At 49.5% G+C, this 12,244-nt stretch overlaps 1 protein-coding gene across 2 annotated transcripts in view; it reads right to left on the bottom strand.

Annotated features, from left to right (window-relative positions):
- UBE2Q2 (ubiquitin conjugating enzyme E2 Q2) overlaps window positions 1-11,682 on the bottom strand; it is a 42,301-nt gene extending 30,619 nt beyond the window's left edge. For both annotated transcript variants that reach the window (XM_060279099.2, XM_060279098.2), the window contains exon 1: window positions 11,223-11,682. In XM_060279099.2, coding sequence (XP_060135082.1) covers window positions 11,223-11,480 — 258 coding nt within the window. In that variant the 5' untranslated portion in view covers window positions 11,481-11,682. The remainder of the gene's footprint in view (window positions 1-11,222) is intronic.
- Window positions 11,683-12,244: the final 562 nt, after the last annotated feature.

Here is a 12,244-nt window from a genome sequence, read left to right on the forward strand (position 1 = left end):
GGGGAGAGAAAGAAGAGTAGGAAAGAAGGAAGGGAATAAAGAAGGAAAGAATAAGAAAAAGGGAGAGAAGACAGAAAGGGAGAAAGAAGGAAGGAAGGAAGGAAGGAAGGAAGGAAGGAAGGAAGGAAGGAAGGAAGGAAGGAAGGAAGGAAGGAAAGAAAGAAGGGGGCGCCGCCTTGATTCGGCGTCAGAAAAGAGTGGGAAGGGACCCAGGGGCAAAAAGCATTTCCCACGCAGCGTGAGGCAGCGGCTGTCGGTTTTAGGAGAGGTGCGTAAAGCCTCCTCAGAGTTGCGCGTTCGCGGGGAGGGTGCCGAGTCGCGGCAGGAGGCGGAGGCGGCTTGCCGGATCAGTGAGTCCTGAGCCTCTGGGATGCAGCAGTGCTCTGTAGCACTTTGAATCCTCCTCCTCCTCCTGCCGTGGCTCGGGGCGCTCCACGCGGCGCTGCTGAGTGCTTTGTCGGTGCTTCAGCAGCCAGTTCCAGGCGCCGAGCCACGGCAAGAGGAGGAGGATTCAAAGTGCTACAGAGCACTGCTGCATCCCAGAGGCTCGGGACTCTCCGGCCCCTCCCACGACGCTCTAGGCTGTTTGCGCCCCTGCGTCCATTGTGTGCTTCCCCCAACGTCGTTGCGTCTCCCGCCGTGCGCACTCCTGCCCGCCCACCCGCCTTTCCCAACCCACCCAGAGCCGAGCCCGCCTTGCCTCATTCTTTTTACGGCTATCTGAACCACCGGGTGGGGGGAGGGGTTGGGATGCGGCGATGGGGTGGGGAAGGCCGGGGGCAGTGGGGTGGGGAACGGTGGCTCCATCGCGCGCTCGCATCACAATCCCTCGCGGTCCCTTTCCCTCTTCCCCTCGTGCCGTTAGTCGGGAGGCGAGGCGCGGAACGGCAGTTTGGAGGGGAAACCGTTGAGGGAGAGAGAACCGCATTCCGCCCCCCGGCTTGAGTGAGTGCGCGGGGACGGGGCTCTGTGTGTGTCCAGTCTCTGTGTCCGTGGGGCACATGCGCAGTAGCGCGGACACAGGGACTGGACACAGAGACACAGGGACTTTATTATATAGGATGTTGAAGCAGGAGCTATTTAGGCTGTCTGACAATTTAGAACTATGGTCAGAAGGTATATGGAGTCTGGTCTGCGCTTGGGTGGGAAATGACTGTGAACACTATAAGCCTCCTTTAGCTTCCCTCCCTTGTGGAAGAGAGGGAGGATGAATGGATATTTGTTATCAGCTAGCAATTGCCAACTCCTTCCTTTGGGGGGGGGGAGAGAAGAGAGAGCTCTGCATTTAATACCTGCATTTCTTCACTGTGTAGGCTTCAGCCAAAAAATAAACCAAATTGATAATACCTAGTCCAGTCCACAGAGATTTAGAATGCAGAAAATATCTCCCCTTCCTACGAGTATAGGTAAATATAAAGGTAAAGGTGGGCCCTGACCATCAGGTCCAGTCATCTCCGACCCTGGGGATGCAGCGCTCATCCCGCTCTATAGGTCGAGCGAGCTGGCGTTTGTCCGCATGACAAAGCTGCTTCTGGCGAACCAGAGCAGTGCACGGAAACGCCGTTTACCTTCCCGCCGGAGCGGTCCCTATTTACCTACTTGCACTTTGATGTGCTTTCGAACTGCTAGGTGGGCAGGAGCTGGGACAGAGCAACGGGAGCTCACCCCGTTGCAGGGATTCGAACCGCCGACCTTCTGATCAGCAAGCCCTAGACTCTGTGGTTTAACCCACAGCGCCACCTGGGTCCCATTTAGGTAAATATAGCTATAGGTAAACTGCTTTGGGGTAGGGGCAGAAACAATCAAGGCAGCTTTTACAGATTTCTTTACACCTCTGAAGGGAAATTACTGCAACTCCGAGCTCTATAGTAGTACTACTGATGCTGGCCTACAAACTATCAAGACTTTGGGTTCACACAAACTACCTCCAGGAATCTCCTCTTATGAAGAAGATTAATTCCCCACCTTTTGGCTACGTGACCATGCTGCAGGTCACCCTGGGCCAGTGAACACTCAGGTGGCCAGCTGCTGCCAGGAGTCCTATGCCCCAAAATGCCTTACTGGCCATGAAAAAAATCAACACAGCATTAGAATTACACCCCATGGCATAAAATGAGTCTAACTGCCTATGACAAGCTGGCACAGCCATTTTCAATTATCCAGTGTGTCAACGCCTTCATCTGTTTATTGCGTAAGGACCACATACAAACACAATTCTGTGTAGCAGAGACAGTAGTTCCAGGCAGAACAGACAATTCCCTCTTGAAGCTGCATGAGCTAAAGTACATCTTGTTTGCTGTAAACAGTACGACACCTCTGTACCAAAGGCACGTTGACATTACTAAGGAAGTCCCAAGAACAGTTTAAGCCAGCTTTCCCCAAAGTAGGGCAAGTGCCTTACATGGCGCTCAGGTTCTAGCGCACAGACCCCTTGGGGGAGCAGGGGAGGAACAGCAGGCTCTCCTTTCGCTCTTGAGACCCCCATGGGACTCACAGGGCTTCATGCTGTTAAGTGTGGCTGCCAGACAGGGAAAGCTTTTTAGCATAAAAAACCTGTTTATGGTGTCAGCACACTTACTTGGCCCTTGACTCATAAATAAACCCAACTTTGGTTCAATGGATTTAGAACCACAATCCAAGTCAAATAAATGGTTATGGCTGCTTAAATTAGGAAGCTGAACTTATATTTGTGGTAGTCAACAATAATGGCTACCTCATCCATGTTTCAGATGTGAGCTACCACTACTCTCATCTCTGCCATTCCAGTTTTCATCAGCAATTAATATTTGGCCCCCAAGTCCTCTGTCTATTTTTTGACATCACACACTCTCCCACCCCAAGCAACTAATTGAGAGAAACAATTCTACAATATGTTTAGGGGCAAACCAGACACATCCTGTGGTCCACTAGTAGACTACAATTCAAGGATTGGTCACAATATGAATTTGCGGGAGTAAATATTGGGATAGGCCTCCATTAAAAATTAATATTGCATAAGAAAGATGACAAGGCCAAAGATAACTCCCAGCAGGGAGCTAGAACAACTTCAGTTTGAGTACTTAAGAGAAGTGTAACTAGCAAATATTGCTCCCATGGCTGGAACAAAGGATCTCAACCAGTTAGGATCCAAAGAGAAGCACAGTTTCTGCATTCCTACAACAACGATGGTTGATATTTAGTCTGCAGAGCAGCTTGGCATGGCTAGAATTTCTATGTTTGTATAGAACAATCCTGTGTTTTTCCTATCTGAAACAGCTCACTTTCATCACATGTCACATTAAAACAGCACTGAGCCAAGTTGAGCATTAGTTCTATAAAACTACAGTCCTAACACACTGCAAGCAAGCAGGGGCCTTTTCAGTTTACTTCCGGGTTCCGTGACACGCGCAGAAGCGATCTGCGCAACGCGCGCATACACAAAAGTGCTCTATCGGCGCTTCATGCACGCGCCCATAAACCGAGGTACCACTATACAGTACTACTATGTTGTGTGGCAATTCAGGATTCAATAGGCTGCACTAGAGGCTCCCATCAACAGGTACCTACCACTCCTATAAGGGTTTATCAAATCCTGTAACTCTAGCACTGTACTAGTTTTTGGCTGATAAACCTTTTGATGGGTTTGTCAAGGTGCTGTTGTGGCTACTCTTTAGTAATAACGTCCGAGTCTGCTCTGTCTTTAAAAGTTTTATTGTGCATAGTATTTACAGTGCATAGATGGCAAAGAACATGACCTCTCAGTCACTCACAGAATCCGGGAGTGGATGCTTCCTGTTATATGTCCAGCATAAGAGCTTGGGAACCCCAAAACGCCGCCCCTGACCTTACGCGTTTCGGCGTGCGCCTTAAATCAGGCGACGGAAGTGGCTGCCTGCTCCCCTCCACCTGTTGGTCAGGGCGGTGCAAGGGCTCTCCTACATCGCTGAGCCTCAACTGCTCCATCCTGCTAACGTCCTCATTTCCCCCACCTGACCTCCTGCTGTTGCTCTCACTGGTCAAGGTGCTGGTGTGGAGGATGGGCGGAGGCTCCCTATACCGAGGTCCCCTGACAGGTTTCAACCTTTTGTACCTCAGAAATCCCAACATTTCAGACACAGGACACACTTTTGACTACAACCTGCAGCAGAGAACCTACTTTAACTTCTTCTTTTTTTAACACGTTCATTACTCTGCTTCTCTCCCTTGGGCAATCAGGATAGCATGACACTTTAATATTACAGAAGACGGAATTGTAGCAAGCAGCTTGTTGTACGGGGGCAAGATGGGCTGTGCCTGTTGAAAGATGGACCAAGAGACTTGAGCTATGAATCAGGTTGTCCCTGGCTGAAAATTCACGCCTGCCATGAACTGACTAGGTGACCTTAGGAAAACTATTCTCTCCCAGTCCTCACACCTGCCATGCAGCAATAATCATACAGACCTACTTTACGTGTAAAGATTACACAAAGCACTCTGAACACTTGGAAGCATTCAACATACCAAGCACTATTATGAATAAAGATACACCAACTCCATTCGTCTTAATCTCTTTTTTAAAAAAAGCCTTAAATAAGATTGTAGAAATACTACTGCTGTGACCCACTGAAAGTTGGGGTGCAACCTACAAGTAGATCCATTAGTTGAAGACTGATAATCCAAAGCGGGAGTGGGGAACCTGTGGCCTCCACATTCTGGACTACAACTCCCATCATCCCTGACCATTGACCATGCTGTCTTAGGCAGATGGGAGTCTGAAGGGCTAAGGGCCCCCCACCTGTCCCTTAACACCAATTAGGATTACCCGTGTTTCCCATATTTTAAGACACCGTCTTATATTTATTTTACTCAAGAAATTAAGCCTATGGCTTATTTTCGGGGGGTGTCTTTTTTTTAAATTAAGCAATCTACATTTGAAGCCAGTCCCTTGGGGTGCGATTGATAGCCCCGGCATTGCGGGTGGTGGTGGTGGGGAAGTGGGGACAGCCGCAGCCCAGCTGGGCAGCGGCAGCAGCGGGAGGACAAGAACGGTGCTGCTGCTGGCCGCGGCAGGCACCCGAAACCAGCGGCTGCTGCAGCCCTGACAAAGTGCACAGCAGTGCCGCTTGCCCTGAGGCAGCGGGACCCAGGAGCATCGTCCTTGTCCTCCCGCTGCTGCTGCCTGGCTGGGCTCTGGCTGTCCCTGCCCCAGGGGCGAGCAGCAGCCTCGCCTCCGCCTGGCCCGGCAGCAGCAGCAGCAGCGGGAGGATGAGGACGGCGCTGCTCCTTGGTCCTGCTGCCTCAGGGCGAGCAGCGCTGCTGCGCGCTTTGTCGGGGCTGCAGCGCTGTCCTCGTCCTCCTGCTGCCGCCGCCGCCCAGCTACGCTCCAACTGTCCCTGCCCAGCCTCCTCTGCGGTCCTCAGGGGCAAGCAGCAGCCTCGCCTCCGCCTGGCCCGGCAGGAACAGTAGCAGGAGGACGAGGACGGCGCTGCTGCTGGGTCCCGCTGCCTCGGGGTGAGCGGCGCTACTGCACGCTTTGTCGGGGCTGCAGCAGCCGCCGCTTCCTCCTGCCGCAGCCGGTTCCAGATGCTGACCCGGCAGACCTCCTCCTGCTGCTGCTGGCTGGGTGCTCGCGGTCTCCCTCCACGCAGCGCGGAGGTATGGCTTATTTTCAGGGGGTGTCTTATATTTCACAAATGCTTAAAAAGCCTGCTACGGCTTATTTTATGACTAAAATGAGGGAAACACGGTAGGATAGCAATAATACACCACTCCTGGCATAAAATGGACCCAGTATTGGCTATTGGCAGAAAACAGTTAAAAATAAAAATGTCTCTGCTCTTACTCACCTTTGATGCTTACTAATGGTCAGGGTTCCCTTTACCTTTTATATAGACCAAACAAACTGAAACTGAGAAAAGAGGGAGATTCAACGGGGGGAGGGGGGGAAGATATCACATTTAAAATTTATGTCATATCACAAAAGTAATAAATTTGCATGCTGTATCTAAATAACTTTTTTTCCAAGTGTGATTAGACAGGCTCCATTGCTTCAAATGAACCTTGAAAACTTATTTGTTTACTGTGGCTTTTTTGTAACTATTTTAATTTGACCTGCATTCTGTGATGCTGCTTTATTGTGTTTGCATTATAATTCTAAGGTTCTGCTGCGTCTGATTTTATTTTAATGTGTTTCATTGCCTGCATGTTCCTTTTAACTTTTAATTTTAGTGCTCTGCTTTATGTGTTTATGTGTGTGTATATATATAGTTATACTACATAACAGTCTGAGTGATATATCTCTGTGCTTTCCTTATGAGAAAGCTTGTCTCTTAAAAAGGTGGGCTCTAAATCCATAAACATTAAGGAAAATGTTCCCAGCTCATAACCCTTCATGGTCCTACATTGGGTTGCTACCCATTTCTTTCTAGTAGGGCTCCTACACCAGGCATAGGCAACCTTGACTCTCCAGATGTTTTGCAACACAACTCCCATGATCCCTGACCATTGGCCCTGTTAGCTAGGGATCATGGGAGTTGTAGTTCCAAAACATCTGGAGAGCCAAGGTTGCCTATGCCTGTCCTACACCTTTAAATGCTAAATAGGAAGCAGAAATTATAATGAAAAAATTCGTCTATGCATTGGATTTTTTTTGGATTTTTTTTTTGCCCATAGGAACGCATTAATTGAATTTCAATGCATTCCTATGGGAAACCGCAATTCGCTAGACGAATTTTTAGTAAAATGCATTCGTCTAGCGAGGCAACCTCCGCTCGAAAAATCCTTTCGTTAAGCGGGGCATTCGTTAAGCGAGGCACCACTGTACATGTACTGTAGTTTCTCAGAGGAGAGAGAGCCAGTAGCAGAGTGTGGGTTTAATGGCAGAGAAGTCCAACCAGGGGGCAACTCTAGCCTTCTACCTTGCCCACCTGTCTTCAATTGGGTTTTTCCCTTAAGTGATCTCAAGTCCTGCTTTCTTCAGCCATCCTGGGACTGAGCTACTTCTGGGTTTTCGGCATTCGAAAACCAAAACGTTCGACTTCCGAGACATTAGAAAACCGAGGTATCACTATACTGCTGCGGCAGGGAGATAAATAGCATTTTTGTGTGGTTCTGGCTTCCGTCACAGTGTCCCGTTGCACCAAAAGCGGTTTAGTCATGACCCGGAAAGTTGTCTGTGGACAAACACTGGCTCCCTCGGCCTGAAAGCGAGATGAGCACCGCACCACCCCACAGTCACTTTTGACTGGACTTAACTGTCCAGGGATCCCTTACCTTTTACTCCAAACTGAGAATTCCTGACTTGCTTTCAAGCTAGTACCTCCTCAGCTGGTGGAAAGGCAAGTTCCTCAGCTCATGCCTTGTTTTAAAAGCAGGTCACACATTCAACAATATGGGCACACTCCTTGTTCTCTCTGGGCTTCCATCTTTTATGGGTGGAGAGAAATTACTTAATCTAACTTCCAACTAATCAGGGAAGAGCACTGCTCCCTCTCTCACACACATATACCTGCCCTACAACACTTTTGTTTCAATTCAAATAAACAAAATCTCCTGGCTTCTTTTGTCAAAGCTGTCTGTTGCAAGTGCTCCTACACTTAAAGAAGTTGAATGGCTGAAGAGGAGGGAAGAGGAGGGAAGACTGCCCTTCCCAAAACTTCAGTACTGTAATGCAAATCGTATTTCCAGAGAGAAAACAAAGGGAAAAGCAAAGAGGGAAATAAGAGAGGCAATATGCCTACTGCATAGTCGAAGAAGAGCAAAGAAAGGTTCTTAAAAATAAATTAACAAAGGGATGACTGTTCAGCTTTGAAGGAGAAAATGAAGTTCTGAGTAATAAGTTTTTACACTATGAAGTTTCAGAATTTACACACACAAAACCAAGTGTAGCCATGTGAGATCTAGATGGTAGTAACGTAGTTCCCTTCCTATTTAAGAACACAGCCTCAACAGAGCCTCTGACCTTCTGGGAGTAGCCCCCAAGCATGCTCCACCCAGGACTATTGATCTTGTGTGTGCGTGCGCACACACACACGCTTCTTCCCTCCAGCAAGGGGCAAAACTAGGCTTTATTTCACCTGGTCAAAGACCCAGTTTGGAACACCCAGAATACACACACAGGCTGGGAGGCTCAATGGCACCCCTCTGGGACATAATACCTGGCTACTTCTCCCCCAATAGCTATGGCTCTGCCACCAGCTCATCTGACTGCAACAGGAAGAGAAAAGAACCTTGGGTGTTTTTTCTTCTCTGCTTCATTAGGAATGACTCTCTGCCTCCCCGCCTGCCACCCCATAACTAAGCAAGCCCTAGAGTAACATAAGTAAGATATCACCCCTCCTCATCTACCCTGTATCAATCTTCCCTACCTCAAGAAAGGGTGCCTCCCCCAACCCTCTCTCTAGAATGGCAAGGTTCAAAAGTCTGGGATGGGGAGGAAAACAGGATTAAATTTAAAATATTAACTGATGCTACAGAAAGAGGAGGATTTTCACTGCCAGGCTTAAAACTATGTTATAAAGCAGCCTGTATGAGTTGGAAGAGGGAATGGCTGGTACTGAAAAATAATAGGTTATTTCAGGCATGTCCAAAGTCCATTTCTGGGGCCTAATCTGGCCCACTGGTTGGTTTAATCTGCCCCCTGTGGCAGTTTATTTCCTGGGGTAAAATCCTAAAAAAACAACAACTCATGGCCCTTCACTTCATCAAATCTGGCCCTCTTTAAAAAATGTTTGGACACCACTGGGTTATTTGATCTAGAAGGTTTGGGTGGCATGCATATTTATGGTACGAGAAGGGTAAGGTTCACAAAGAATTTTTAAATCGTAAGTAGTGTGTGAACCCGATATAAAAATTTATTCGAAAGGAAAACACCATTGTGGTTATCTCCAATAGAGGCATGTGCACAAAAGAAATTGAATGTGGAAGCAGAATGGGGTACATATAGAGGTGTACTGCATTAAGGTTTTCTGGAGACGGATGTGAGTTGAAAAAACAAGAGTGATGGGATGGCTCTAATATCCTCAAGTAAAAGAACTATTTAAGAAATATAGGACATATGGCTTTATAGACCAAAGATCTGAATCTGAATTAACACTGTTAAAAGGTAAAGGAAAAATGATTTTGAAAATGTACAAAATGTTATTAGAATGGGAAACGAAGGACAAATTGGTTAAGCCTGCAATGATACACTGGGCTAAAAGATTTGGGAGATAATATAATATTGATATGGCTGTATGGGAAAAGTTGTGAAAAGTAGATATGAAATTTACTGCTTGCTTGTTTACTGCTTGCTTGTTACACATTAAGGGAAAACTATTTGAAAATGATATACAGATGGTATTTAATACCTAATAAACTGGCTAAAATGTTGGAAATGAAAACAGTCCCAATGGTTATTTTTTCATGTGTGGCAGACTTGTAAAAAAGCAACAAGCTTTTGGGAGGTGATAAACAATGAATTTGGGAGATGATACACAATGATGATACACAGGAGCAGGGTTGGCACTGTGAGTTAAACCACGGAGTCTAGGGCTTGCCGATCAGAAGGTCAGCGGTTCAAATCCCCGTGACGCGGTGAGCTCCCGTTGCTCGGTCCCAGCTCCTGCCAACCTAGCAGTTCGAAAGCACATTGAAGTGCAAGTAGATAAATAGGTAACACTCTGGCGGGAAGGTAAACGGCGTTTCCGTGCGCTGCTCTGGTTTGCCAGAAGCGGCTTAGTCATGCTGGTCACATGACCCAGAAGCTATATGCTGGCTCCCTCAACCAGTAAACCGAGATGAGCACCGCAACTCCAGAGTTGTCCGCGACTGGACCTAATGGTCAGGGGTCCCTTTACCTTTACACAATGAATTTAAAAAGATGTTTAAAATAGTCATCCCCCCAAAGCCTGAAGCATTTCTTTTGGAAATAATTGGGACAGAGGTCTCAAAAAAGTTGGTTAAATTTTTATCTATGCTTCCACGGCAACCAGAATATTGTAGGCTATGTCCAGAAATGGACAGAAGTTCCAACAAAAGAGGAGTTTTAGACTCTATGGAGATGACAAAAAATGTTTGTGGAAGAGTGGAGGCAATTTTTAGACTATCTGATAAAATATTATAGCCAAATGAAATCACAGGCAGAACTGGAAATATTAGCAAAGGAATAAGAACAATAAAGGAATGTAATGTAGAATATATGTTATAGAAATATGTATTATATCTAAGGCTAAAAGGATTTGAACAGAAACATCATGGAAGTGAGGATAGGAAATCAAAATGCGAAGGGAATATTGTATGGAAACTGAATTGAATTTGTTAAATTGTATGAAAATCAATAAAAAAATTATGTCAAAAAAGGGTTGGGCCATCACCAGTCTAATCCTAATCCCCAGAAATTGAGGCCTTCTCCAAACTCTGGAGTGACTCAGCCTCACAATCTGAGCTCATGGCTCTCTACCCCACCCTGACTCCTGGGCTGTCCCCTACTCCCAGGACCCTTGAAGGGTATGTCCCAAACCTGTGGGTATGGCCACCTCCCAACCCCATTTCTCAATTCTTGGCATGTTCTAGCAAGGACTACTCACCTGCTTACTCACTAGCCGGGGGGGGGGGGGAGGACACAGCACCCACCAGCCCTCCTGGGTGCTCCTTACCCCACATCCTGGAGAATTACCTATCTTCTGAAAAATTGGGCAAACAGGTGAGAGAGCCAGTGCAGTGTAGTGGGAGAGACCAGCGTTCAAATCCCCACTTGGCATGAATCTCACTTGGTGACCCTTGGGCCAAGCACTGCCTCTCTTGCACAGGGATCACATTAGGAGGGGAGAACCATGTGCCCCACCGTGTGCTCCTTGGGAGGAACAGGTTGGGACATAAAATCAGAAAGAGAACAGAAAAAGTAAGCAAGCCCCCTTTCCTCAACTCCGGAGTTGCCTTTCACCCCTTACACGTATCCAGTTTCTCACACTCCTGGGGGGCAGTGGGGAGGCAGCCAGAGCCTCTCTTCCCTCCTAGGTGCCCCTGGCCCCTCCTTAACTGCCCCAGAGGAACTTCCCCACCCCTCCAGACCCGGGTTCAAATACCCACTGGGGCATGAAGCTCAATGGGAGCCCAGCCCCCCCTTCTAGACCCAGGGAAAGGGGGGAGGTAGAAATGCAAAACAAAGCTGGGTAAACCACGCTCGCCCCCCCTGCACGGTATCAGGCCTCCTTGGCCCCTCCAGCAGTGAGCCCCGAGGCAGCAACCGTACCCCCCACCCCACCCCGAGGCGCGGCGGCACCCACCGTGATGTTGCAGTGGATGGTGAGCGGCGGCGGCGTGGGCCGTGGCGTGGGGAGACTGCTGCCTCCCCCGGCGCTGGCGGGGCTGCTGGCGGGGGTGATGGTCGGCGGGGCCGGCGGCGGCGGGGCGGCGGAGGGGAGCAGCACGAACTGGCAGTGGAGCTCGTCGAGCTTCCAGGAGACGATGCGGAAGCGCTCGTGGTCCTTGTCGAAGATGGACTCGAGCAGCTTCAGCTCGGCCTTCAGCCCTGACACAGACATCCTGGCCGCATCTCCGGGGCCCGGCGGCCGCGGCCTGCCTTGCCGGCCCGCAGGCCCGCCCGCCTCGCTTCCGCCCGGCCTGCGCTTGCGGCTCGGCCTCGAGGGCGGCGGGGGCGCCTCGGCCAAGCCGGCCGGCCCCGCTGGAGGCCCCCGCCCGCTTGGCAGCAGCGCAAACACCGCCGCCGCCTCGGCCCGCTTCGCTGAGGGAAGTCGGCGCACGGAAGCCGCTCTCTCTCTTGTGGCTCTGGAGGACTAGGCCGGGGCGGCTGGTCTCCGTGCTCCGCGCTCTCTCTCGCTCTCTCTCGCTGGCTGGCTGGCTCGCCCTCTTGCTGGGCCGGCCCCTTCCTCCGAGGCAGGGGTCAGACCCACCCACGGGGCAGGGTTTGAGCCGACCCCGAGGAACAGGCAGCGCACCGCCTTCCCTGAGAGAGGGAGGGGGGTGCCCCACATCTTAACAATTCAGGGGGTGGGAGGAGGAGGAGGAGGAGGCCGAGCTTTCTTTGCTTTTTCGGGGGGAGACGGGGAGGAGGGCGATAGGGCTGCACGAAGAAGTCAGGTGTGTTTTCTCTCTCTCAGGCTGAAAGGAAACAGATGAGGGGTTCACAGAAGGGTAGGAAGAAACCGGCCTCTTCCAGTGGGGTGGAAATGTTACAGAATCACAGAATCGCAGAGTTGGGTCATTTAGATCAGGCATCCCCAAACTGCGGCCCTCCAGATGTTTTGGCCTACAACTCCCATGATCCCTAGTTAAGAGGACCAGTGGT

This window comes from Zootoca vivipara, chromosome Z1 (assembly GCF_965207765.1).
Source record: "Zootoca vivipara chromosome Z1, rZooViv2.hap1.1, whole genome shotgun sequence".
Taxonomy (NCBI): domain Eukaryota; kingdom Metazoa; phylum Chordata; class Lepidosauria; order Squamata; family Lacertidae; genus Zootoca; species Zootoca vivipara.